This window comes from Rhodamnia argentea, chromosome 1 (genome assembly GCF_020921035.1).
Source record: "Rhodamnia argentea isolate NSW1041297 chromosome 1, ASM2092103v1, whole genome shotgun sequence".
Taxonomy (NCBI): Eukaryota; Viridiplantae; Streptophyta; class Magnoliopsida; order Myrtales; family Myrtaceae; genus Rhodamnia; species Rhodamnia argentea.
The window spans coordinates 36,800,975-36,828,308 of NC_063150.1; the positions used below are offsets into that span (position 1 = coordinate 36,800,975).

Sequence of the window (27,334 nt, forward strand, 5' to 3'; positions counted from 1 at the left end):
GTGTCATGTAGGATGACTAATATCCACATCATCGATTTCCAGCTAAAATTGGTCGGATGGACTTAATTGGCAAAACATGGAAAAGTTTAGACTCAGTTGACAAAATTAAAAGATTTATGATTGAATTGACAAAACTACAATAGGGTTTAGACTTGGTGGACAATTTTCTCGCTTAGTTTTGATGTTGCTCCTATGGAACTCCTTTCTCATTCTATTGTCCACCTACGATTTGATTTAAGGAAAAAACTGAATGCCAAGTTGCCAAACAGTCTAGCTAAAGCTTTTGCCTAACAAAATAAAATGGAAAATCAAACTAAAATGGAAGGCGAAACTCACATATATGTTGCCTGGGAGAGGAAGTTGGGGCATGTATAATCTTCTAGGCGGCTCGCCAAGGGAATGCTGGGGCCAAGATGAAGTCACAACCTTTGCTACAACTCACTAACACCAAACAAGACCATTGGCAATTCGAAGCAGTCTAGACATCCACATGCTTTAAAGGAATTGAAACTTTATATTAGTGAAAAAATCTGACTATACCGCTATATTTGAGCTTCACAGGTGTCGGTTCCGGAGATGTCATGAATGCATTTACTATGGTGGTTGTTTATTCACAAGTTCAAAAAATCAAAGCAGACACTCATCCTATCTCACCTCACTCACTTCATCCTCCTGCCTATCAAATTCTTAAACCATGACTCTTTCACCTTTCTTCAGCAGAAATCAGGACGGGCGGCTGGTTTAAATGGTGCAGCTCGTTTTCGGGATTTGGTAATCCTTCATCCACGTGATCGCAGATTGGATCACAATCAACAAAGAAGTCGTCCACCGCTGCTAGTGACTGTAATTGCCGAGCGAGAGATGAAATAGTCTTCTGGCACTCTGCAAACTTGCTAGCAGCGACTGCTAGCTCTTGCTCCTGTTTTACATAACAAAACTAAATGAGAACTTTACACGAAAAATAAATTTAGACTAAGTCATGATCGCCCATTTAGCATAAACAGAACGTTGGTATGCTGATCTTATTAGAAAGTGGATAGAGTCAGCAAGCGCAGTATTGGTCAAAGAGCCACAACCCGCAAAAGAAAAATACTTCGCCTAGCATGAGCATTTTCTGGTTGAGGAAGTTTAGAAGCACCCCAACGTAGCACTGTAAGATGCCTTTTGTGCTTGAAAATTACATTATATCACAGATCTAGTTATTTTAAAAAAACTCTGATTTTTAGGAGTGATTTGAAATTCTATATTAACCTCTGAATGTCTTCGATTCTATAGTGAAACTTGCAATTTGTTTTGAGTGTGCCCCAATCATACAGTTTGTACTAGTAAAGTATAAGATGCTGAAGCAGCAGCTCCTGTTTCTAACATAGCTATGTGACGTCAATATCAAAATCAAAACCATGTTGCGTTACCGGAGAATAGATCCTGTCGTCTTCCTTGAGAATGGCTATAAATAAATAAGCATTCACATCGGAGAATGAAGTAATATCTCAAAAGAATGCACTGAAACCAGATGTCCAGACACAGGATGTGCATGTAATCTCTCTTTTCTCATGTAGATGGAACTCACCCTACATGCAACTGTAACGTCGCTACTCAAAACGAGTAGCAGGTTTGTTGACAAACTCGATAAATTATGTGGAAAGCAATACCATCTCGATAATTTATTCATGTTATCACGCCTTCGATTAGACATAGACCAACTTCCACAAGCCATAGAGAACTAACCTGCTTTACTTTTAGCTCCTCACCAGAGACAGACACATGCTGGAGCTCGGTCTCATGCTGCAGTTCAGCATCCCTTTTCATCTTTAGATTTTCATCCTCCAGCTTCCGACATCTTGCCTCATTTTCACCAGACAATGCACGCTCTCTTTCGACCTCTTCTTGTAATAATTTCACGTTAAGGAGCAAGTTTTTCATCTCCTCTTCAACATTCATCAGTCTTGACTCTGTCACTTCCATCCTCTCAAGGGTAATCCTTGCTTCCTCTTCTGCAGCTTGCTTCGATTTTTGTGCTGCAGACAACATGATGTTGAGTTCTGCCAATCTCATCTCAACCTCGTTGAGCTGACTCCATGACGTTTCAAGTTGCTTTTGACATTGATTTAGAGCCATCTCTAGCTTCTCCATTTCTGCTTCCTTCTTCTCTAATTCCTCCTCCAGCTCTGCCGTTCTATTGATCATGGCTTCAAGCTCGGATTTGAGAGGGATTTCATCAGCTTTGTTTTGATCCAGAGCGGGCTCCACTCCTTGGCCGCAGCTTCCACTTTCTCCATCTGGTAAAGCTGCAAGCCTTTCCATTTCCAGAAAATCATCCATTAAATCAAGTTCTCCTGAAGATACCATGAGATTCTTTCCAAAAGATTTGTCTTTCTTAAAATGGTCGAGCTCAGTTATTAGAGCAGATGCCCATGACTCGGTGTGGCATGGCTCACAATCTTTTGGCTCCAAGCAACTCGCTTTCTGCACATCATTGTCAACTGCTAGCAGTCTATCCCCTACATCTGATTGGCTATCGGTGAAGGACTCTACACAAACCGACGATGCAGAGAAAGACTTAAGATCGTTCATCGCAGTTGCCTTCCGAGACATGGCTCTGAGTCTGCGGCATTCGGCTTCAATCCTAGCTACCTTCTTTATGCTCTCTAAATGCTGTTTGCTGGCTGTTTCTGCTGCTTGGGTGCTCAAATCTCGCTCAATAATCCTAATTTCTAGCTCCTCAGACAGGGAAAGGACTTTGGCTTTGAGGGCCACATTCTCTTTTTCAGCAGCATCAAGCTTAGGGCCAAGATCAGAACTTATAACTGAAGAAACTTCACTCTTGGCAGCTTGAAGCTGGGCATGGACGTCTGAAAGCTCAGTCTCAAGCTCGGCCTTTGTTGATTCCCACTCATGAGTTTTCTTGATCACAGCTTCTTGGATCTTCTGCTCTTGCTCTTCCCTCACCTGTCTGAGCTGCCGCAGACATTCCTTAAGCGCTCCATCAAGATGACTGATTCGATCTTCCAGCGTCGAGTTCTTTTGTGTCGCAGCCTCCAGTTGTTTCTTCAGCACCAAGACTTCATTTTCAGCCATCTCCCATCCTACGATTGAATATTAGAAGGAAAGAACTTACAACGATGTACATAAGTGCAAAAAAGGGAAATCTGAATGCGATGTCGGATAGATGTAATGCAGCGACAGTTGAAGTAGATGTTATCCTCAATCTGAAACTCCATGTGAGTTCAGTTCACTCTTGCTCTGATTGAAAGCTTCCAATCTCGTTACCCCAGACATGAAACGCAGACATCAAGAGAATAAATCATTATGCTGTGGTTACGGATCATGCTACAGAACTACAAGAATACTTGGCAAATATCTTTTTGGCAGAAAAGAAAACCATGGCTCCTTGATCTTCATCCCTATTAGTGTTATTAAGTTCTCTCTTTCCAAATCACGGCCAGGCTCTGCTATAGACAAGTTCAGATGTCCCTCCTAGACAGAAACAAGAAAAACTGACAGAAAACTTGCTTCGTTTTTAAGGTAGCGTTAAAAATGCGAAGAAACCAAACTAGGTTCTCTCTCATATAGATGCTTGGTGTTTCATCTAAGAAACATCAGTTTTTGATGCACTACCTGATACAGCTTCTTCTGCGACTTTAGCATGCTGCTTCACTAATTCTTCCTTGGCGCTAACATTCAGAAGCGCAGCAGATAATTTCTCTGATAGAGTCCTCATACCCTCACCTGCTTCCTCATCCGCAACTGCAACTTTAGATGTGACTTCTTGAGATTGACTGCTATGCGCTGGATATGCCTTTAGAAACAAGCCAAGGAACCCCAATGTTCATCCATCACCAAGCTATGTAAAAGCTAAATTAATCTTGCAGAACATATCAGGAAATGAGAGAGGAGTGTGGCAGGAGGGAAGGATTAGGGCGATTGCATTTCCACACAAAGCATAGTGAATCGTCCAGTTATCGAGCATGATCTCCATGGCACAGTTCTTGGAAAATGTCAGCAATATATGACCATGTTGGTCACTTTTGGGACTCCTCCTCAAGTATAATCACAATCACCCTTGAGGGGATCAATTACACAAAAGCAATATTGTCTGAAGACTAATCTGTGTGCAATAGCAGATAGTTTTATTATTTTCTGGTGTTCAATGAAAATGAACAACAATATGGCATCATTAATGAGAGCATGTTCACTAACCTGCAAAGGCAAGAACCAATTGATTCAGTTAAAGAAGATAGACATTTTTACGAACCTGTTCATCGGAAAACCGTCCAGAATGAGAGGACAACGAACCCGAGCTCTCTGTTTCTCCAGGACTCTTCTCCGATGACTTCCTTCGCCAAAGCCAAGACCGGCGGTCCATCGCGGACTCTGCCGCAGCAGGCAGATTTCAGACTCTAACTACCATGCCAGCAATTCTTATCACCCAAATCACTCTCTGGGCAAATTCAGAACTTCAACAGCAATCCGGGCGATACCCAGAAGAGGAAAAGGATCAAAGCTCAAACTGTTTCAACCGAAAAAGTGTGATTTCTTTCCTAAGAATTCCAAGCTTCGCTTAGAATGCACTCCCCAACAGCTTGAGCTTCGCGATCGACGAATTCTTAAATCTCAAAAGTCTCCAAAAATGGAACTTTATTCGATACGTGAAAAGGACTGGAGAGAGTATAAAGACTTCATACGAAGCGGTTCAATTTGCAACTAACGTGCTTGAATACAGCCTTCATCCAGAATTACTTGAAGCACAATGCTCGAACAGCTCTTCTGATTGGCACCAAACCCATAAATCCCCCAAAATTCACGCCATATCATGAGAGAGAGAGAGAGAGACAGAGACAGAGAGACAGAGAGAGAGGACCACAAGAGAAATGTGAAAATGCTCAATACCCAACTTCCGAAAATATCTGCGAAAATTCAACAAAAATAAAGGTTGGCAAAGACCCACTTCTTCGTCACAACTATAATGAACTCCAAATGGCTTAAAGGCTGACAAAATTCAATCTTTACACATGAAATGACCATGGTTGATTATTGAAGCTATTTAAATTGACGCAAAACTAAAATACCTGCTCTGACAGGGGAAGCACGATCAAGATCAGCATTGAGACAATGATTGCTGTAATGGAAATCCCAATGCAGACATGTCTCTGGCCTCAGATCTGAGGAATGTCAGCCAAGTGGGGAGAGAGAGAGATTGAATGAAGAGAAGGTGTGGGGGGTTCTTGTTCTTCTATTGATTTTCTTGGACAGCAAAAATCTTGTAGCTTTACGAGAAATTATTAAAGAAGGGTCCTGATGAATGAGAAGACTTTTTGATTGATAAGTTTAATAATCACTTGTCATCATCTTCAAAGAAGTTTGTCTGTCAGTCTGCCATTTTCCCAAATAGACGGCGCGCGATTCCCGCCTTTCTTCCTCAGGTACGTCTCCTTGCCACTCATAAAGATGCTTCTGTGTTTTGTCGCTGACATCGCAGTGCAATCAGTGACGGGAATTGAGGGCCAGATTGAGAACGAGGGTCGATCACAAAGAATAACGTCTGAGATTTCACTGTCCTCAAAAACTGATCTTGGGACGAGACGAAAATGGTGTTATGGAATGAACAAATATCTTCCACGACAGCCATTCTTGTGGGAAACCACCTTTTTCCCAATTATATCGAAGAGGAAGCCTATTAAAAGAGAACGCAATTTTTCCTGTCGGAGAGAGATTTTTGAATAGGTGGTAAATGTTAGAAAATTGTTGGTAAAAAAGTTTTTTTTTGGTCGAAAGAGAATGCAATTTTTCCTGTTAATTTTTTTGTAATTTACCCTTACTTTTGTGAAACTCATAATATTTATCTTTTCTACTAACTCTTATAGCGATCTTTATCGAGAGACTTACCAACTTATTTTTCTATCAAATTACCTACTAATTTTGACAACTGACTCTAATTTGAACTACTTATCAACGATAATTACTTTTTTTCCCCTTAATTGTCATATTTTCTTATTGTTCAACAACTTTATTTGTTTCTCTTCCGAATGTTTTAATTTCATTAAATCTTTCATGTAAATTTACCAATCATTAACTCTTAAAACGAATCCGTCAAACACAGGAAAAATTATCTAAAAAGTCCTAAACATATTGCGTCTTTGCTAATTCAGTCATAAAATTTTTAATTTTGTCAATTAAATCTTAAACATTTTCACGTTTTGTGAATTGAGTCCATCATGTCAATTTTGGTCGAAAAACTGATGTGGATGCTAGCCATCGCACTTGGCAATGTCGGCGTTGAAATGAATAATTTTTAATGATATTTTAATATCTTTTAAAATATATTTTTTTGGGATTTGTTCACTAGAAGTCCTAAAATTTGTTACAAAAGTACAATTGAGTTCTAAAACTTATAAAAAATGCAATGAAGTCCTAAAACTTGCCAAGTAAAAGCAATCAAGTCATTCCGTTAACTTCATCCAATTGAACTAACGGAAAATGATGATGTGGCAATTTTTTATTATTTTTTACGATACATCTTGCTGAGATAGCGCCATGTCAGAAAAAAATTGAAAATTAAAAGGGAGAAAATAAGAAAAACAACATGTAAGGGCTTTTTTTTTTACTGTTCATCATCTTCCTTCTCCATGAGTGCATCCATTTCATGTTCTTCTTTCTCTATTTTGTTCATTAGGTAAGCATAGGCAAACCTTACTGCCTCTTCGTTTTCTCTCCGTCTACTCCTCTTCCTTCTCTTCGTGCTCGACCCCCGAATATGAGTTCAAGCTCTCACCACGAGCAAAGGTCGAGCTCAGATCAGAGGCTGACCTTGAAGCCGCAAGTGCGACTCGACCCAATATAGGGTCGAGTTCGAGCAGCACGGTGCTTGCCCGTTGGGAGCTTGCCAGAACCGGCTTCAAAGCTCGCGGCCATGGCAGGTTGCACTTGAAGCCGGATCTAGGCGGCCTTGGTTGTTTGCACTCAAACCCAGATTTGGGCGGCCAAAGGCCATGGTGGACGTTGAAAGGGCTTAATTGCATCAACTTGTCAAGTTTTAAGATTTGATTGCACATTTTGTAAGTTTTAAAACTTAATTGCACTTTTGTAACAAGTTTTAGGCATTGATATGAACAATTTTTAATGATATTTTAATATCTTTTTTAATACTTTTTTCTTTTTTCTTTTTCTGTTTTCCTTATGTTTTTTTTCTTTTTTTCTTTTCCCTTTTTCCCTCCGCTGGTCATTGTCGAGCCTCGTGATGGCTGGCGGAGGTTGTTGGCGCCCTTGCTTGAGTTTGGCGACCTTTGATGGCCATCCGTGAGGCTCGGTGGTGGTCGGCGGATGGAAAAAGGAGACAAGAGAAAGAGAAAAAAAGGTAGAAGAAAACAGAAATAATAAAAATTAATAATAAATTTGTATATTTATTGTTCATGTCAGTGTCGGTTATGCTATGTAGGACGGACGGTGTCCACGTTAGCCATTTAAGGCCAAATTTGACTGCATGTACTCAATTGGCAAAAAATCAAAATGTTTAAGACTTAATTGACAAAATTAAAATCTTTATACTGCATTGGAAAAATGCAACATATTCAGAACTTTTTGGACAATTTTCTCGTCAAACACGGGAATTTTAAGATCCTTTGTTTCTTGGAAAATAAATGATTTGGAAATTTATTTCTAAAAATGATCACTCACATAACTTGAAAAAATCACTGCTTATATCGCTTGGAAAAATGAATGAATAAAAATAATTTTTATCATTCACTAAAATGTTTAGACATAAATTATTGTAGATAATGAAATTTTTTTATCGGTCAATCATTTCAAGCGACATGAGCAATCATTTTAAATTTTTTTTTTCAAAACTATGCATTTTTCATGAAACAAACGGAGTCTAATATGTTGCAATTGTCAATTCTTATACCATGAATCAGTGATAGCTCGAATATAGGAAACTAGATGACATTTGGAAGCGACACCATCTGATAGTGTATCCTTGTGATCGAATGCTTTTGTGTTAATCAATAAGTAATACAACTTTTTAAAATTAATTAAGTTAATCCTATTGAAACAAGAACGGCATACCATTGCATTTTGTGTCATCATGGACAGGACGGCAATTTCATTATTTGATTCCTTTGGGACTTGGAGTGTGGCTTCTTCACTTTTGGGTCACGATGATTATGTCGAAGTTTGCTTTTCGTCATTTACTAATATCCTCAACTTTCAGGCTTTCAAAATGTATTTAATGTACGTATCTGCATGGATGGGCTGAATCTCCATAGGATTTTCAAAATAGGGAAAAGAAAGTACCAACTTGGCTAATTTTCTCGTGACAAGAGAGCCCGCCATGTGGATAAATACAGCCTATACGATGTACGAGCCGAGATTCGAACGTGTGATCTTTGCCGCATGTATACAAACGGAGAGTGAGGCGTCGTTATCGGTTCGAAAGTGATACTTTTTGTCCGATTGAAGAAGGAATTGGTTGGTCCCCCATTTATTGCCTGTGGTTGCTAAATCAACATTTGCCTCGGCCTATGATTTTGATTTCTAGGTTAAAAACGTGATATCTTGAAACTAAAGGGAGAAAGGAATGTTCTCTTGGTAAAATAAGGGAGACGTGGAATGTATTGATGACTTTGGGAGGGTGATTTTGACATGTCGTTGGACGAGATTTGTCGGCTTTAACTTTCACAATACTTCACATGGAATAGCAAAGCACATGGCACTTGCTCAGTTCCTCTCCTCATTATTAAGTTCAATTAGACTCCAACTATATTGCGCAGAAATCGTGCTCGATTTAGTTGTTCTTTTTCCTATGTGAAAGAATAATCTCGACGGCATGTTCACGTACAATTTCTCATATCTTACCTCATAAATCAAGCTAATAATTTCTTCATATAGTGCTCTGAGATTAACCCGACAAAATGTTCACGTAAAATTCCCTTATCTCGCCCCATCAATCAAACTAATTTAATTATTCATCCGATACTTGCAGGTTGCCCGATCCTCGTCCTAAACTAAGATTCCGCATCTATCGTTGGCGTAGCAATGCCGGATTTGTTACTTAGGATGGGTGAATCGTAAGCAAAATCGAAGTTCTAACACGTTCATCAAGTGGAGTGTTGAGTTTGTTGGGTGTTTGGTCCTCAATCCTCCTCTTGAACCGGAGGAAGGAAAAGCGCTTTGTCCCGAAAGCCAAAGCTGCTTGTTTACATTCTGTCTCAAGCTTCTTTCACCTTTTTCCTATCTATCCCTTGTGGCAAAAACTCAAAACTTTTGTCCTTTGAATTCTCAAAGGGGTATTGCAAATTATCAAATGATGGGGACGTGCATGCGCCACCGGACAGATCGCATCAACACGGGAAAAAGATCATAAGAATGTGCTGAATTGAAGGACAGTAACAAGGAAGACGTGACCCCTTTGATTGCTCATTTCTCGCTTTGGGGTCACCTCCAACATGTGAAATGAAATGAATTGTCCCTATTCAAGCCACGCTGAATCTTGGCATTCTTAGGTTTTGGTAGGAGGAGTACAAAACGGGCAATGTCATCGATAAACTGGCTTATGAGGGAACGAGGTTATACGGGCGAGGCCCAACTCAAGGCGTGGCATATTGCTTTAGGGCCCGTTTCCATATTTCATAGGATCATCGTCTCAAAGTCATCGACTCATGGTATCGACATATGGACAGAAGCAAATGTATCGTCCATGGACAGACGTGGGTACTCGTTATATCTTTATTTAGATCAAGTTTTGCCCATTTTTACGGTGATTGATTCCTGTTGAATCACAAACTAAAAAAAGAAAAGAAAAAGGATGTCAAACGGCGGGGTTATGCATAGTTTTAAATTATTACATGTCATAGTAGTTTGTGCGGAGATCGCCATGAAAATACATGAGCTAGTACAACAAGGTTATGATTGAGGAAGGGAAAATGACATAAATGGTCCATAAACTTTGGCCCAATGTGCTATGTTGTCCCTAAAGTTTTAATTTGCTCAATGTGGTCCTTGAACTTTAGACTAATGTGTAATATTATCTCTGAACTTTCAACTTGTTCCATGTACTTCTTGAACTTTTTGTGCATGTTTAATTTAGTCCCCAAACTATAAGAAAATGTTTAGTTTTGTTCCTAGACTTGAATCAATGGAAGGGTAACATAAAACATCGTCTAGGGACAAGATTGTACATATACTAAAAGTTCATAGACCACATTTAACAAGTTAGAAGTTTAGGGACGACGTTACATATGGAGTTGAAGTTCACGAGCCACATTAAACAAATGAAAAGTCTAGGGACGGCATTGCACGTTAGACTAAAGTTTAAAGACTATTTGTATCATTATCCCATTAATAAACCATAGAAGTACCCTAAAAAATAAAATGGCTAATACCACGAAACTATCAAAATTGGTACACTTGTGATAGATTTATCAAAAATTAATTTTTTATCACCAAAAGCCTCAAACTATTACATATGTGATAAATTTATCCTCCGTTAGTTTTTGTTAAATTTTATTATCAAATTGCTGAATTGGATGACATATGGCAGTTGATGGGTGTAGCGGTTTGAGGTATTTACCCTATGTTTGTCATGGATATTCCAGTTAGAAATTTTTTGTGGTATTAATCCAATTTAACGAAAATTAATAGAGAGTAAATTTGTCATAGAAATATTAGTTTGGGATTTTGGTGGTAAAAAAAGTAGTTCATGGTAAATTTGTTATATATGTACCAATTTGAAGTATTGGGTGGTCAAACAATTAATTTGAGGTAAATTTGTCACGGGTATACTAGATGGAAATTTTTCGTGATCTTAAACCAAAACAAAACATTATCCGTAGATGTTCTTTTCCTAAGTGAAGTAGCCGAGTTTGTGATCACCCTTACAGATAAAAAGTAATTATACGCATGTGTCCAAATTTAAACATACATGAGAAAATGGGCATAAGGACATCGAAGTGCCAAAGTTTGTGTACGTCACTCACTTTGCTACTAAAACATTTTGCAGGCTCACTTAAGTTCTAAATCGAAGAAAAAACAATCACTTAAGTGCCAACGATGATAAATTCCGGCCAAAAAATTTACGTGGCATTTATAATTAAAATATTTTAGAGACACATCATTTATAAATAAAAATTAGTCCACGTGGTGATTATTTTAAAAACAAATTCAGTCCACATAGCAATTTTTTTTTTAAAATTCAGTCTCAAACTTAAAAATAAGCTTAAAAAAACTGAAAAGAGAAAAAAGGGAAAGGGGGGGGGGGGTTTGTTTGGCCGCGAGGGTTGTGCCATTGTAACCCTTCCAAACCCTTTTTTAAAAAACTTTTTTTAGTTTTTTTAGCTTATTTTTTAGGATTAATACCACAAAAATCTCAAATTGTTACACTTGTAATAAATTTATCTCAAACTATTATTTTCACCACAAAAAAACCTTAATTGGAACACCTGTGATAAATTTACCCCAAAATATTTTTTTTTTTTGTAAGGGACCCCAAAATGTTTTTTTGACAACAAAAAATCTCAAGCTGATACACTTGTGATAAATTTATCCAAAACTATTTTTTTTACCACTAAAAATCACGAATTGGTACACTTGTGACAAATTTATTCCAAATTATTTTTTGACCACCTACAACCTTAAATTAATAAACTTGTGATAAATTTATAACATACTAAAAATTTTTTGCCATAAAAAATCCCAAACTGGTACACTTTAGACAAATTTACTACAAAATAAATTTTTTAACCACAAAAAATTGGCACACCTCTGATAAATTTACTCTTTGATCGGGTTAACAAGACGAAAAATCCCAAATTGATGCTTTTGTGACAAACGTAGGGTAAAAATCCCAAGTCGGTACACCCACCAACTGCCACATATCATCTAACTCCACAATTTGATAGTAAAATGTAACGAAAAACTAACGGAGGGTAAATTTATTATAATATGCCAATTTGGGATAAATTTGTCACAGATGTACCGATTTGAAATTTTTACTAGTAAAAAATAGCTTGGGATAAATTTGCTACGGAGTATTAGTTTGGGATTTTTTTGGTAAAGAAAATAGTTTGGGATAAATTTGTCGTAGGTGTATCGATTTGGGGGTTTGGAGGTATTAAACCCAATTTTTTTTTTTAAATTTTAATTTTTTTTTAACTTTTTGTTTTATTTTTAACTTTTAGAGGGTTGTGTAGCCACTACTTTTCCCTTTTTTTAAAAAAATTTTTCTTAGCTTTTTAGCTTTTTTTAAATTTTTTTTAATATTTAGCTTTTTTATTGCCGATCGAGATTTTCCAGTGAGCCATATAAGATTAGGTTATTAATAAAAAAATTGTCACGTAAGATTTCCGGCAAAACTCACCGGAATTGGTATTTAAATAATCATTTTTCATAAAAATTGATACTTAAGTGATAAAAAAATTGGCATCAAAGTGAGCGTCATACACAAACCTTGACACTACCAATGTCTTTTTGCCTGAGAAAATGCTTTCTATGTCTTTCCATTTAGGGTGTGCAAACTGGACCGGACCGGCCCGGACCAACCCCGGACCGGCCCGGACCGGTCGGGTTGGTCCGGTCCTTGAGGTGGATGGTCCAGGCCCCGGTCCCAATAAATGGGACCGGTGATCGGGCGGTCCGGTCCTCGGGTTTCTTGTATTGGGACTAGACCGGCCCGGCCCTGACCGGACCGCCAATAATATATAATTATTTATATATAAATATATACAATTGCAAAAAAAAATTGAAAACAAAACAGAATAAGAAAAGTCCACTGCCCATTTTTTTCCCAACCTTGTACGGTCGCACTCTCCTCCTCAAGACTCTCTTTTTAGTCTTATTTTCCATCTTGTTTTTGGTCATCTTTTCTCTCTGCAGGCTTTTTTGAGTGCGGTTAGTGATGTTTTTATCATGTAATGGCTTGATTTGGTATTGAATTCAAACATTTTGGTCGGGTTCGTCGATCATAAAAGTCATAGTGAGTCGCTATGTTTTTACCATGGCATAGTTTATTAAGTTGACTAGATTTTCAATAGTTAGCGGTCCCTCATCGGGCGGGACGAGACGGACGGGACCGGCCCGGACCCGGACCGCCGGTCCCGGTCCAGTCCTTGGTCCCGAAAATATGGGGACCGGGACTACGGTCCGGTCCCCGGTTCCATGCCGGGACCGGACCAGCCCGGACCATGCACACCCCTATTTCCATTTAGCCACAAAGTACCCGACTCCATTTCTTCGGAATAGCATGCCAAAAATATTTGCCATGTTCGCTATTCTACTATTGCGAGCATGAATGTCCCCAGAGGCACTAGTCAAGCGTTTCTGCATGCAATTTGTCGTGGGAACCGGAGCAAGTCCTACGCCGTACCGGTCTAAAAAAACTGCCCCTTGGGGTCCGCATGAAATCACTTCTAATTTCTGATTTCTCTGCTGGAAGTCGATTTGGCAGAGAAATTCGTTTGGTAAAAATACTACGTAAGTAGAAATTCGTTTGATAAAAAATGTAACTTCTGGTTGTGTTTTTCACTTCCGATGTAGAAAATCTTCTTGGATCAGATTTTTGAACCTCATCCGAGAAGTAAAAAAATTTCACTTCTCTCGTCTAGAATTGCTTCTCTCGAAACTCCTTCTCTGTGGATCAAATTTTGAACGCCCAAGTTCTCTCCTCTTCCGGGCACTTCTCTTGTCCAGAATATTTCTCTTCAATCGACGCCCGACGACACTCTCGGTCACTCCCAACCACGCATCCATCTCCGCCTCCGCCGTTGCCTCCCGATTCACACGTCTGACGATCGCTTCTCAGCTGCGATTTGTGTTTTGTGCCGAAGGAACTCGGATCCGTGAGGTTAGGGTTTTCTCTCTCTATTCGGCTTCGCTTTCTTCTCACCTCGGCGGTTGCGCGTTCGTCCTTTGTTCTTGCTTTCTTCTCACCTCATCGCCTCTTTTCAGTTTTGGTGTATCAATCACGGGTTCTCTCCTCTTTCGTGATAGCCAAATGTTTCTCTCCAATCGACGCCCGACGACCCTCTCGGTCGCTCCCAACCACGCATCCATGTCCGCCTCCGCTATTGCCTCCTGATTCGCACGTCCGACGACCTATTCTGAGCTACGATTTGTCTTTTGTGCTGAAGGAACTTGGATCTGCGAGGTTAGAGTTTTCTCTCTCTATTCGGCTTCACTTTCTTCTCACCTCGACGGTTGCGCGTTCGTCCTTTGTTACTGTTTTCTTCTCACCTCGTCACCTTCTTTCGGTTCGGGTGTATCAATCACAGCTTGAAAGAACAGAATCTTGAACAGTGCAGTCATATTGTTGAAGAGGGAGATTTGCACCTTAGTCTGGACCAACCAGCTGATAAGTATGATCTTGAGGAGGCGGCTACACATCTAAATTGCGGTCCTGAAGGAGTGGTTGCTTTGGAAATTAACAGTGTTGATCTTCCACAAAGTTCCAATTTGAATTTGCACATTTTGAGTCCCTGGAGAAGAAAGGAACTGTGAGTTCTCTTTCTTCAAGCTCATATGGCCATAAGCAGGAGGAATTGGATGATGGTGGTCAGCAGGAGGAGATGGGGTTTAAAGTGGACGAGATGGAGTTCACTGCATCATCTAATCTAAACTTTTCAGCCAATCAATCTGCAAACTATTCTGAAAACCTTGAAGCACTTGAAGAAGGAAATTCTGATGTTATTGAAGTAGGCAATTGTCATTTGCCACGTGCTGGTGGAGAGGAGTTGAATGCACAAAAGGAAGCTCTAAGCTTCCATCAAAATAACAAAGGGAGCATCTGCAAATTTTATGAAGTTGAAGAGGAAGCTTCCTCTGCAACTGTGACCATCAAGGCGGTGGATAAACTTAACAAGGAAGAAGATGGAAACACATCAGTTTTTCTCCAAGATTGCGTTCACTGTCTTCTTTTGCTCATTAGACTTCATTTTCTTATCCCTTTTTCTAGATCAACAACACAACCGGCACCATTTCGGTCAACAGTTACATGTTTTCCTAGGAGGTTTCTTTTTTATTGGGGCATCATATCCATACAAAGCCAGCCTCCGGAAGACACAACCAGTTCCGACATAAATTGGTCCTTGTATAACATCCAAACCCTTCATATTTATCTGGATTCAATAGTATAGACATCAGAATATATGAATGATTTGTTTTTTTTTTCCAGAAAAAGAGGAAAGGAAGAACCTTACAACATTGATGAGGCCTGTTTATTTGTTTACTTACGTCAAAAAATACTACATTACGATTTCAGTATCTATCGTGACGATCTATCCCGTCAAATCTCTGTGGAAATTGCACGTAACATATCTTCTTGCCCGAAATTGGATCCATCATGAAGCACATGGCTTCTCGAAGAGCCTTGGTGTTGTTTATATAGTGATCACAATCCACGTTCAACATATAAGGGGCATTTGTGATGACTGCTGAGGCCCGCACCTAGATTAATGACTGACAAAATAGTAGGTAATTCAGCGAATTGAGAGAGATGATGTAAACAGCCGAGAAGTATGACCAAACTTTTAAAGGTCCTGAGGGGAGATGGGGTTTCATACCAGAGCATTCATGGTTCCAGCTTCTTGTGATGATCAAAACCAGATCTCTTCTCACGAGAGACATAAACTAGCTGAGGTAATTCATTTCCTTCAACATCACGGACGCCATATTTGAGAGGAGCAGGAGTCGTGTTTTATCTTTTTGCTCGAACCGAAAGATGAGAATCCAAAGAAAAAAGAATTTTGTGCTAATAACATTTTAGAAGTAGAAATTTCCACCCATTATCAAACGAATTTCTCTTTCAGAAGTTGAAATTTCAAGTCATTATCAAACGAATTTCTACTTCAGAAGCTCAAATTTATTTCAGTTATCAAACGCATTTCTCCACCAGAAATCAACTTCTGAAGTAGAAATTGAAAAATCAACTTCTACTCAAAAGCAAAAACAGAAAAACTAACTTCTTATCAGAAGTCATTCCTAGGTGGAGAAGTGTTTTCATGCGCACCCTTGGCGACCGATGTACGATCGATTGCTCGTCGATTGGATTGAACTCGATCGCATCAAAAAGGCGTCGCCGGCATTTTCATTAATTCCTTCAATACTGAATAATTCAAGATGAATGAGCGCTTATAAGATGAATCTATATCAAATGCTCTGCTCTCCAAAAGAGGGATGCCAACCTTCATGCGCCGCTCGTGGAATTTGTCCTGGTGGCGGTGGATGGTTTGATTACTGCTCTGCTGAATGTTACCGGAGGGAAAACAAACTGAACAATCTTAACCAAGAGGAAAATGTCAGTGGAATAGTTGCATATAGATGTGTTAAACCGTGTGCTTGAGCAAGGGGAAAATGTGACAAATGCTTGTATATTATCATAATAATTTATGCCTAAATATGTTTGTGGCCATGTAAATATTTTTCATTCATTCATTTTTACGAGCGATGCAAGCGATCATTTTTTTTTTCCAAATCAATCAGTTTTCGTGAAACAAATAAAGGCTAAAATCAAATCTCAGCCAACTAATTTGCGGGTTAGTGATGAATTGCAGTACATCATGCATTCTGTGCTATAAACAATTCTCGCTCTTCGTATCCATACGCTTAACTAAGGCATCATTAATGGTAAGATTAGCATAGGAGCCACAATGCTCGATGAAACGAGGCTGATTGGCTATTTGAGTTCAGTTGAGTTCCTTATCCTGTCTAAAGTGGCCTTAATGGCCATAATCAAGTTTTGGAGTTTTTACACATGACCTAAGTAACATATCAAGAATTTAGGTGTTTTTTTAGCACGTAGGTATTGGCGGACCCGAACCTGAATAATATGCCACACCTCAAATCCATTTAAGTTTTGCTGCTGGAAAATTTTAAATAAAGGCCTAAAATGTCATCATTTTCTTTCAAAGATGACTTAAAGTGGATCTTATTTCAAATAAGAGTATGAAATAACCATGATAATTTCAAATAAGGGCTCGACCTCGTCGGTTAGCCAATTATTCCGGCCAATCAATGGTACTTTCGTCATTAGACACTTCTAATTTTAAATTATTTATTTATTTAGTTTTCCTCTTTCTCATCTCTTTGTTTTCTTTGTTGCGGCTGGCGTGAGCCTGTAAGCCCTCATTGGCCTCCGGCAAGGCGACCCTCACTTGTGGCTATTGAGGCGGCGGGCAAGGTCATCTCGCCTAGGTGAGGCCATCTCTCGCTAGATCGAGTGATGGCGACCATCGCCCTATCCTCTTCGGGCCTTGCCGATGGTCGGCCATTGCCTGAGACTGGCCACCGGCGAAAGGAAAGAATAAAAAGAAAAAGGAAAAAAAAAAAAAATTCATAAAAATAAAGGACAAAAATGCCCTTTACTAATTGGAAGATTCGGCCAGCTGATGAGACTACGCCCTTCTTTGAGACTAATATGATCAATTCATGCCCTTATTTAAAAAAAAAAATTAGCTTCCGAGCGATTTTTTTCAAAAAAAATGAGGGCACTTCATAACTTTGTTTGAAATTTTTCCTTTTTTGGTCAAACCCTCAGCATACTTTTTTTTTCTATCTATTTTTCTTACTTCAGAACCTCTAATCTCTGTCTTAGTCGACGCCAAAAACCCCAACTATAACAACTCCTTCAATTTTAGATGTGGGGTGTGGTCATCTTGATCTATGGACTTATGTAGAGTTTTGATACGTTTTAATTGAAAAGTGATGATAACGAGAGCTCAATGTCTTGTACATTCAATCGAATACGGCACAGATTCCAACAAGGGCTCAATTTAGGGTTTGACTTTGACTCGTTTCAAACGAATTAGGAAGTTTTGAGTTTGAATTTGTGGTAAGATTAGCCGTTTGTAACCGTCTCTACTAAGGAGGGGAAGGATTTTTTGAGCATTGCCTTTTTCTCTAGCATAAAAAGTTGAATCTTTGTATTACTATAATCGACTCATTTTTCCAATCCTTAGTTTTGTAAAAGGACCAAAAAAGAAAAAGAAAAAGAAAAAGAAACTAAAGGAGAAAAGGAAACAAAAGAAACCAAACAAGGGGGAGATGAAACTTCAAAAAAGGAAGAGAAACCGTGAAATACATATGTTGTTGCTTGTAATAATAGAAGAAAATATGTGAAAGGGAATAAAAAAAAACCAATATCACAAAGAATATATTTATCTGATTATTGTCCAGGGCACAGTATACAATACCAAAGCTTCATATTCTAATATTTATGCTCCGTTTGTTTTGCGAAAAATGAATGATTTGGACAATATTTTCCTAAAAATGATCATTCGTATCGCTAAAAATAATTAGTCAACGATGAATATTTCTTATTATTGACAACAATCCATGTGTAAATATTTTCGTAAACAATGAAAATATTTTATGGTCATTCATTTTTCTAAGGGCGCGAATTATAACAATTTTGTTCATGGCAACAATTTCTAAATAGAAATAGATTTTTCTATTTTTTATTCCAGGACGAGTTTGTGAGCAGAGAGACGCTTTTGATAGTGAAACAATATTTATATTCCCAGAACATAAATTTGGTTTGATAATAACATAAAATTTCTATGGGAACTAGCGCGACGATTGGCGGGTGGCCGGTGATTGGGGATTGGCAAGCAGGCGAGGGCCGAAGATGAGAATAGTCTTTATTTATGTTTATGTTCCAGAAATAGAGAAGTAGAAAATTTATCTTTGCGCCGAACCCATTTCCGAACTAAAAATTTATTCCAGAAATAGAGAAATGAAATTGCATTACTAAACGGATTTCGATTCCAAACTCGTTCCAAAAACACGTTTTAAAACAGAAAGAGAGAATTGGAATGATTATCATTTGCGCCCTACGCGATACAAGCGGTCGTTTTCAAGAACGCATTTTTCAAATCTCTCTTAATCAGCGGAATAAATAGAGCCTTGGATTCAAATTATCTTTTTAATGGAGAGAAGAGAAATCATCCGATATTTTCATGATCCTCGGTGGAAGCGTGAGTGGGACGCACCAACCACGTAAATTGCCCCTCACCTTTTTTAAGTTTTTGTTTTGTTTTTTTTTTTTGTGTGTCAATTTTGTAGGCCAAAAGGTGAATTGCCACCACTCACTCCTTATTATCATTATTATTATTTTTTTGATCAGACACTCTTTATTTAACGAAATAATTGATAAATAATAAATTCGACCAAAAAAGAAAAAGAAAAAGAAAAAGAAAAAGAAAAAGAAAAAGAAATAATTGGTAATAATAACAAAAATGAAATAATTGATAATAAAAAACAAAGAATAGAAAAGACAAAATCCCAAAAATCGGGGCTGCAATTAACTGTCGTTTGAATTGAACTCCGCTCGTTTCCCACCCCCTGAATCAATCAAATAGAGACGAGGAAGAGGAAGAGGAAGAGGAAGGAAGAGGCTGCAGCAGGAGGAGGAGGTGGAGGAGGATTCGAAGCCCAAGCTCAGGGCTTTGTCTGCGTCTTCCTCGCGCTACCATCTCTGTTTTTTTCTCTCTCTCTCTCTCTCTTTCGATTCCTGGAGCTCGATTGATCGGAAGAGCCGGTTTCTAAAACCCTAGGTTTCTTTTTTCCTTCTTTCTCGATTTGGGGTTTGGGGGGGCTGGGTTGATTGAGAGCGAGGATGAGTGGGCAAGTGGCAGCTTCCTCCGGTCCTCGGAGGACGAGTCTGCAGCAGAAGCGAGGCCCCTCGGCTTCCGTTACCAGGAAGTCGCCTCCAATGGAGAACGGTAATGGCACGGTGACTAACAACGGCAGCGTCTCCAAGCCCTCTTCACCTCCTGCCCAATCGTGAGTATTCTCTTTCTCTCTCTCTCTGAAAAAAAAAAAGATTCTCGTGCTTATTTAGAAAAAAAGAAATGAGCTTTTTAAGTGTTGGTCTTGCTGTATCAATCGGTTTATTCGTGCCGCTTTTATTATAGCGTATCCTTGTTGCGACGATGACATGGGGAGTGTCATCTCGTAAGCTCAAGCATTATTGAGACGTGTTATATGATGATTTGGCTTGATTCACCAATAGCTGAGACACTTGAAAGTCAAAATGTTCCTGATTGTTTCTTGTTCTTGATTAAATTGCTTTAGCTCTGTTGTGGGAGAGAGGACCGTGAAGAAACTGAGGTTGTCTAAAGCCCTCACCATACCAGAGGGAACTACTGTTTCCGATGCGTGTCGGCGTATGGCTGCTCGCCGGGTTGATGCTGTTCTGTTGACTGATGCCAATGCTTTGCTCTCTGGGATTGTTACCGATAAGGTTCGAATGATAAGATGGAAATTCTCAATGTTTTCTTTGGGTTCGCACAGAGTTTTTATCTGGCTTAAAAAATGTGTTTTTTATGCATCTGTCGGTCAGGATATTGCCACAAGAGTCATAGCAGAGGGGTTGCGACCAGAGCAAACTATAGTATCCAAGATAATGACGAGAAATCCCATATTTGTTACTTCTGATACTTTGGCTATTGAAGCTCTTCAGAAAATGATCCAAGGTAGGTCTTTCGAACTCTTAAGTGTGGTTCTTATTTGTCATGATTTTTCATAATCAGTACTACTGATTTTGGTGCTTACTTGGAAGAAGAATGTTCCTAGTGGATGGGGAACTAACTTGTCCTTTGAATTCGAATCTTTTGCACTTTTATCGGTGGTGATTTTCTTTAACAGTCATAAATTAGGAAGCACGGACACTCTCCGGTGGCCTTCCCGTCGGTGTTGGACACGTGGTCAATGCATGTCGGACATCCGACACGTGGTCAACTCTCCCAACACGCCAACGGCACGCTAGTACGGCATCCCTACACGCACGGGGCCAATTTTAGAACTTTTTAATATTTTAGGGGTCAAAATGTAAATCTATCAAACCTAATATTTTAAAATCCCCCACCCCGATTGGCTTAGCCCTAATTGATGGTGAAATGTGGATTTTTTTTCCTACTTGTTAAATGTTAAATTTAATGGTGGAATGTGGATTGCTTGTTTTTTCTTTCTTGAAGTTTTATGGATTATTAGAATGGAATGTAGTTGAGTTTGTCAATTCGAAATGATGAATGATATTAACAAATGGTGGATTAATATTTTTAGTGTAAATTCATTCTAGGTTCTTTTTTATCATTTATTAATTTGTGGATTTGAATCAAATTAATTTGATTGAAATAATCATAAAATTAGATAAGAATATACATTTAATATACAGCATGTTCCAACGCGTCGGAATTCTCTATTTTTTGAGAAATGGCGTGTCGTGTTGCGTGTCAATGTCGGTTCTATTTAGGTCATAAATTGACTCTGCTTGATCAAGGTTTAATGATGAGAGGGGTGTTATGAACTGTAACACAATGATAGAAAGGGAAAACAGTGACTTGTGAAAAAGTTACTGGAAACTGTTAGGGAAAATTGTTTTAAATTTTAACTCTGCTGCTGCACTATGTGTTATTGTACACTGTAGCATGCACATGCGTAATATATTCTTAAGGCCATTCATGGAATTAGAACTTGTAGAGCTTCTTCATTTTGATATGTCTTGGTGCTTTCATATTTTCCTTTGCATGATCCAGCTGAAAATTCAGGTTGACGTGCCTCATGTTGGATCTCTATTTGCCCAAAAAAAAAAAAAAAAAAATCATGGAACCTGGATTACCCTTTCGCCATTTACTTGTCTTGATGAAGTACTTTTTCCCATTCCAATGAACAGGTAAATTTAGGCACCTTCCAGTTGTGGAAAATGGTGAAGTCATTGCATTGTTAGATATCACGAAATGCCTCTACGATGCTATCTCTAGGATGGAAAAGGCTGCTGAGCAAGGGAGTGCTATTGCTGCTGCTGTAGAAGGAGTCGAACGCCAATGGGGAAGCAACTTTTCTGGTTGGCTAATTCTATCCTACTTAATGAGAATATACCTTCTTGCCTGACTAGAAATGTATTGTGACGTAGTCGTCAGTGCCAACATTAGTATAAAATTTTACGCAGCCAAAATAGGAAAAAGGGGAAAAAGATTTTGGGGGATCATAAGAGTTAGTTTGTGACAAAGATTTTTTCGAACTATTATTATGCGTGTGGTCTGTTCTTTTTAGCTTTATTTATTTATTCCCATTAGAATGCTTCTGCTATGGTGACCTGATAAATGGTTAAGAACTACTTCAAGAGATGAAATTAGATATGGTGGTAAGGATCCTTAATATATTTTCTCAATATGGCTACTTCTTATTTATTTTTTTCAAACTTATAGCATGGGGTAAACCTAAATTCTGATTCGTCCTTTTTATTTGCTGACAAATATGTAACTCTCATGTTTGTTCTATGGATTTATCTCAGCTCCATATGCGTTTATTGAAACACTGAGAGAGCGGATGTTCAAGCCATCCTTGTCAACTATCATCAGCGAGAACATAAAGTACCTCTGAATTGTGGATTTTTAATCTGTTATGCGTGCCATCTTAATGGCTTAGTAAGTGGTTTTCTGGTACTAAGAACCTATTTTATCTATTTTCAGGGTTGCCATTGTGTCACCATCAGATCCAGTCTATGTTGCTGCTAAGAAGATGCGGGAGTTGCGTGTCAATTCAGTAATCATTATGACAGGAAGCAAGATACAGGGGATACTCACGTACTATTCTGTCCTTGTCTCTGTCTGCCCCTCTTATTTCCTATTCGGATAGCTCCTGTTCTCACCACATGATGATGTCCAATTCTTGTGGCTGCTTTTTCCTTAAAATGCAGTTCAAAAGATATTCTTATGCGCGTAGTGGCTCAAAATCTTTCTCCTGAGTTGACTCTGGTTGAAAAGGTTAGTTTTCTGTTCGAGTCCACACACATGCTAATTTTGTTTTCCAAATTAAGTACGGATGAGTTTGGCATCTATTTTGAAGGTAAATTTCAGCTGTCATTGTTTTTTAGAAGCAAGTTTCATTTGTCATTGTGGTTTCTGAATCAATTGTAGCATTGTACAGCAGTAAATTAAATGGAGTCTGAATTGTTTATCAGCTCTCTTAAGGTCTTAGCAAAACGTTGATGATTGTTGTCTGAGGCTTAGCTGCCATGCATGAGCACTGAGATTTTTCTATAATTTTCAGGGGCACTTGTGTACTCTTTTCCTGTGGGCCACCAGATAGGGGTGTTATTGGGCTGATTTTTAGTCTGTTGATGCTCACTTCGTTGCTGTTTGTGCAATATTAAGATCATAATTGTTGATGTGCTGCTCATGTTTCTCCCTGCATACTGTGTCAAGTTTTATTTTGTTGGCCCTTGCTCTTGTGTGGGCTTTACCTTGTTAAAATGATGCATCATTTCCTGATGGTTTGGGGTGTTTTGATGGTTCTGGAGGTTGTGAAGACTTAGTCTCACGTTGCAATTTACTTTACATCTTGTATCTGCCACAAACTTGAGACTTTAAGTGATATTAGTACCTCAAAAAATGTCAACTTGTCATTATTAATGAACAAGCTGCCTTTTCTACATTTAGTTATTTTAGGTGACATAGGATATTGTTGGTCTAGCACATGGAATCAATCTGATAGTATCTGTCCTTGCGTGATATGACTATAATCCAGACAGAAAAAATGAATATTTTTTATGGTCTGCCCCTCCCCTTTTACCCTTAAATATTCTGGGTGTGAGCTTATTTTCTTTTTGTTTATTGACACTATTGAATTTGGTGGTACTTTTTTTACAAATTCTACAGGTAATGACGGCAAATCCTGAATGTGTGATGCTAGAGACAACAATTCTTGATGCATTGCATATTATGCATGACGGAAAGTTCTTGCACCTTCCTGTCCTTGACAAAGGTGGGTCAAATTTCTCATGACTTCTCCAATGCAGTTTGCACGAATAGTGAGTTAAACCTTTATTGCAGAGGGGTGTATTGCCGCTTGTCTGGATGTGCTTCAGATAACTCATGCGGCAATTTCCATGGTAAGTCTATTTTCTGAAGCTACAGTTGCATGTTAGAGAGTATTTTAAACATTATAGCCAACTTACTATGATTATTATTTAATTTGACTCTGGGTGCAACTCAAAAAAATGTTGCTATTGTAGTGCCTTAAAGTTCAAATTTCATTACCTTGCCATTGAGGCATGGTGACCTTTGCCACCAGATTTAGGATTGAGATTCTAGTCTACTTGCTAGTGGCCAGGGTTGTCCATGTTTTAGTAACTCCAAGTTGGGAAAGATTTTCAAAGAAAAACCAAATCTGCCATAAAAAAAATTTGAAGCCGAAAGGAAACCAGAGTTATATAGTAAAACTGTCAAACTAGATCAATAATGTTGGTTTGTTTTGGTTTTACTTTTGGTTCCAATTGCTTAGTCAACATCATAATGTTCTTATGCATTCAATCAGAATATCATGAGTTCTGTATGTTACGTTACCAATAAAAATTACCATGGCCATTAGTCTAAATAAAAAACACTTGTCTTTCCATGTAAAACATTGATTTCTTAAAGAAACATTTTACTTGTCTTAAATCTGTAAATGGACCTGAATTTGAAAATTCTGTAAACAGGTGTGCTGGTCAATTAAGAAGAAAGGTAAACCAAAAATAAAACCAGGTTAGTTGTCTAGCTCTTTTTTGGCTTAAACCAAGATGATAGGTTAATTGACTGGAAATTTCAGCCAGGTGTGGATTTAGGTGAAGTTGACCTGAATTGAGCTTTTTGCCCTTAGTATTAGAATAATGAGGCTAATGTTGTCTTTGGCTTTAATTCTGATTTAGCTGGTCAGAATGAGCCCTAAAAGTGAGAACATGTGGCATTCCCATTGCTCTGGCTTAATGTTTCCAGCAGAGTTCAATATTACCTTTTATGTTCCAATGATCCATTGACCGAGACGGCTGTTTTCTAGGATAATACACTGTATGTTGAATCAAGATTATTTTTTATTTAAACCTACAGCAAATATGGCAGTATAAGTAAATGACCATCTATTTGACAATATTGTATGATTTTGCAAGGTTGAGAACGGCTCCGGAGCTGTTAATGATATGGCAAACACCATGATGCAAAAGTTCTGGGACTCAGCCCTTGCTTTGGAGCCACCAGATGACACTGACACCCACAGGTATCACTTCATATGTAAGAATGAGGTCTTCATGGAATGAATACATAAAATGTAAAGCATATACTAAAGTTTGTTCAAAATCTGATTTCTGCGAAATGTTATAGTGACATGTCAGCAGCGATGCCCTCAGAAGGACCAGAGAGTACCAAGTCTGGATATCCTTCCCTTGGTCTGGGAAATTCATTTGCATTCAAATTTGAAGACCTTAAAGGTCGTGTGCACAGGTTAAATTGTGGTGAGTATTGCCTAAGAGCAACATTTTTTACGTTATGAATAGATCTCAAGACTCGAGAGCATCCCCCTCTTTGAGGCCAAATTTACGCAACCTAGTTCACTGAGGAACAACGTCTATTCTATATACTAAGGCATCATCTGAACAGTTCTTTATGTATAATTTTACTTACTATGAGAGCGTCATCTTTAGGATGGTAAAAGACATTGAAGGATCTATTTTCTCACTTTTTAGTGAAGGACAACGCATTGATATTTATGGGGTAAACATATCATAAGGTCACAATTATGATGTGCTTGATTTTTGGAGGGTTTGTCGAATTAATAATTGTGTTGGTTTAGCTTGATAGAACTGCTTAATGAGAGCTTCAGTTTCTAGTTTCAGCAGCACCAATGAAGTCTTTTATCTTGTTCTTAGGTACTGAGAACTTAGACGAGCTTCTATCCGCCGTGTTCCAAAGGATTGGAGTTGGTAATGATTCACAGAGACCTCAGATGTTGGTGAGCTCAAATTGATGTAGTACCATGCTCTGTGCATCTTATGAGACTTTCATCAGTCCAATTTGGTTACTAAGTCCGAACTTTTTATTTGCATGTTTTATTTGTCAATGGTAGTATGAAGATGATGAAGGTGATAAAGTTCTATTGGCCACTGATGCTGATCTTGTTGGTGCTGTCAGCCATGCAAGATCATCTGGACAGAAGGTATCTTTGTGTTTTTCTCACTGGGGCAGGCGGTGCTTTTAAGCATAGTTTATTGGTAAATGATGGAAAGATGGATTCACCAGATTTATTGATTGGTTACAGAAATTCTTTTTCCCTCTTTGGAAAAGATTTTCCTCTGTTGTCATTGTGATCATTGAGATACTGAGTAGTAATCATTCTTTCACCAGATTTATTGATTGGTCACAGAAATTCTTTTACCATCTTTGGAAAAGATTTTCTTCTGTAGTAGTAATGATAGATCATTATTTATCTGATTTGAACAGTGAAAGTATTTTGATGGGATGATATTTAGTCAATGTAAGGACTATAAATGCGTAACTCAGGGATCTTGACAGGGATTAGAAAAGGGAAAACTGAAACTTTCTATGTTTGTTATCCTATGCCAACTTGCTACTCTTAAAATCTTAGTTGATTACTTATTGATTTTGATATCAATTGCGGATTTGTGCCAGCGCCAACTTCCTAGTGTATAGAGCTGAGTAAATAGTGGTCAGTTTATACTGCTACCTATCACCTTTCTGCATATTCCAATTTGTTTAGTAAATTTCGATGCCCTACCTTCTATCTTGGTCCTAGGTTGTGAGGTTGCATCTGGATTTTTCGGAATCCAGCCAGCAGCTAAGATCACCCCCTGCGACAGACATGGCGACAATGAAAAAGGGCAAGGGGATGTCGGTGGGTTCTGGAATTCTTGCAGGCGCAGTCATCTTGACGAGCATTGGCGTTCTGGTCTACTTAAAGCGTGCGAAACTGTGAAATTTTCTTGCTGGATTTATCTTCTTTTTGTTGGGGTTCAAGGTGGATTGGCGAAGCCAGAGAGCCAAGATGGTTTTTGACCAATAAAACCAAGATGGTTCACTTCATTATTAAGTATACCACTGGATAGATGATGGATCCTTTAGGGGTGGGTGATGAAAAATGACTTTGGTGGGCTGGGGCTTCGCTTTATTTTGTAACTCCGTATAATTACTGAAATTGAGAATCTTACTTCTGGAACTTGAAGAGAAAAATCATATTGACAAGGCCAGAGTTGTTATGATCTCCATTGCAGGGCCTATCACTTTCTTTATCCCTTTTTGTCTGAGGTTTGAATACGAGTAATGTTGAAGACATAGAATAGGTAATCAGATAGGTCTGTAGAGTGTGGCAGACATTTTATCTGTCGATATATGGAAGGTCTTTTGGCCTCTTTCTTGTGAAATGCAAGTGGAATTATGAGATGTGGGTGATTGTTTCCCTATTCTTTGGCCCGAGAAGTTCTCGATAATTGGTCCCCAATACTGGTAGACGGACTGATGTTGTGCAACTCTTTGGATAATTGAATATAACTTATGTAAATGTGTATGTAAAAATCTGT

The 27,334-nt window shown here is 38.5% G+C and overlaps 2 protein-coding genes across 4 annotated transcripts; one reads left to right on the top strand and one right to left on the bottom strand.

The window, feature by feature from the left end:
• Positions 1-491: 491 nt before the first annotated feature.
• Positions 492-4,869, bottom strand: LOC115729406 (filament-like plant protein). Of its 2 annotated transcripts, XM_030659976.2 has the most exons (4): positions 4,256-4,851; positions 3,619-3,799; positions 1,729-3,086; positions 492-919 (listed from the first exon to the last, which is right to left on the bottom strand). In XM_030659976.2, exons 1-4 carry the CDS (start codon positions 4,364-4,366, stop codon positions 704-706), a joined length of 1,866 nt encoding a protein of 621 aa, XP_030515836.1. In that variant the 5' UTR covers positions 4,367-4,851; the 3' UTR covers positions 492-703. The 2 variants fall into 2 exon arrangements, with proteins under 2 accessions (XP_030515836.1, XP_048128507.1); XM_048272550.1 differs by lacking the exon at positions 492-919 and having other exon boundaries at positions 1,192-3,086; positions 4,256-4,869.
• A 10,793-nt stretch (positions 4,870-15,662) lies between these two features.
• LOC115730314 (CBS domain-containing protein CBSCBSPB3-like) lies at positions 15,663-27,022 on the top strand. Of its 2 annotated transcripts, XM_048281805.1 has the most exons (15): positions 15,663-15,674; positions 19,379-19,767; positions 20,059-20,227; positions 20,327-20,459; positions 21,659-21,829; positions 22,280-22,358; positions 22,458-22,571; positions 22,685-22,751; positions 23,646-23,751; positions 23,820-23,878; positions 24,914-25,020; positions 25,125-25,255; positions 25,670-25,752; positions 25,867-25,956; positions 26,554-27,022. In XM_048281805.1, the coding sequence occupies exons 2-15, from the start codon at positions 19,601-19,603 to the stop codon at positions 26,731-26,733; spliced, it is 1,656 nt and encodes a 551-aa protein (XP_048137762.1). In that variant the 5' UTR covers positions 15,663-15,674; positions 19,379-19,600; the 3' UTR covers positions 26,734-27,022. The 2 variants fall into 2 exon arrangements, with proteins under 2 accessions (XP_048137762.1, XP_030516810.2); XM_030660950.2 differs by lacking the exon at positions 15,663-15,674 and having other exon boundaries at positions 19,310-19,767.
• Positions 27,023-27,334: the final 312 nt, after the last annotated feature.

Excerpts from the sequence above, each read along its gene's own strand:
- LOC115729406 (XM_030659976.2), bottom strand. The coding sequence starts at position 4,366 with ATGGACCGCCGGTCTTGGCTTTGGCGAAGGAAGTCATCGGAGAAGAGT. Across the intron at positions 3,087-3,618 it reads CGCAGAAGAAGCTGTATCAG|GATGGGAGATGGCTGAAAAT; the intron begins GTAGTGCATCAA and ends ATTCAATCGTAG. Across the intron at positions 920-1,728 it reads AGGAGCTAAAAGTAAAGCAG|GAGCAAGAGCTAGCAGTCGC; the intron begins GTTAGTTCTCTA and ends TATGTAAAACAG.
- LOC115730314 (XM_048281805.1), top strand. The coding sequence starts at position 19,601 with ATGAGTGGGCAAGTGGCAGCTTCCTCCGGTCCTCGGAGGACGAGTCTG. Across the intron at positions 22,572-22,684 it reads AAGATACAGGGGATACTCAC|TTCAAAAGATATTCTTATGC; the intron begins GTACTATTCTGT and ends CTTAAAATGCAG. Across the intron at positions 25,753-25,866 it reads CACAGAGACCTCAGATGTTG|TATGAAGATGATGAAGGTGA; the intron begins GTGAGCTCAAAT and ends TGTCAATGGTAG.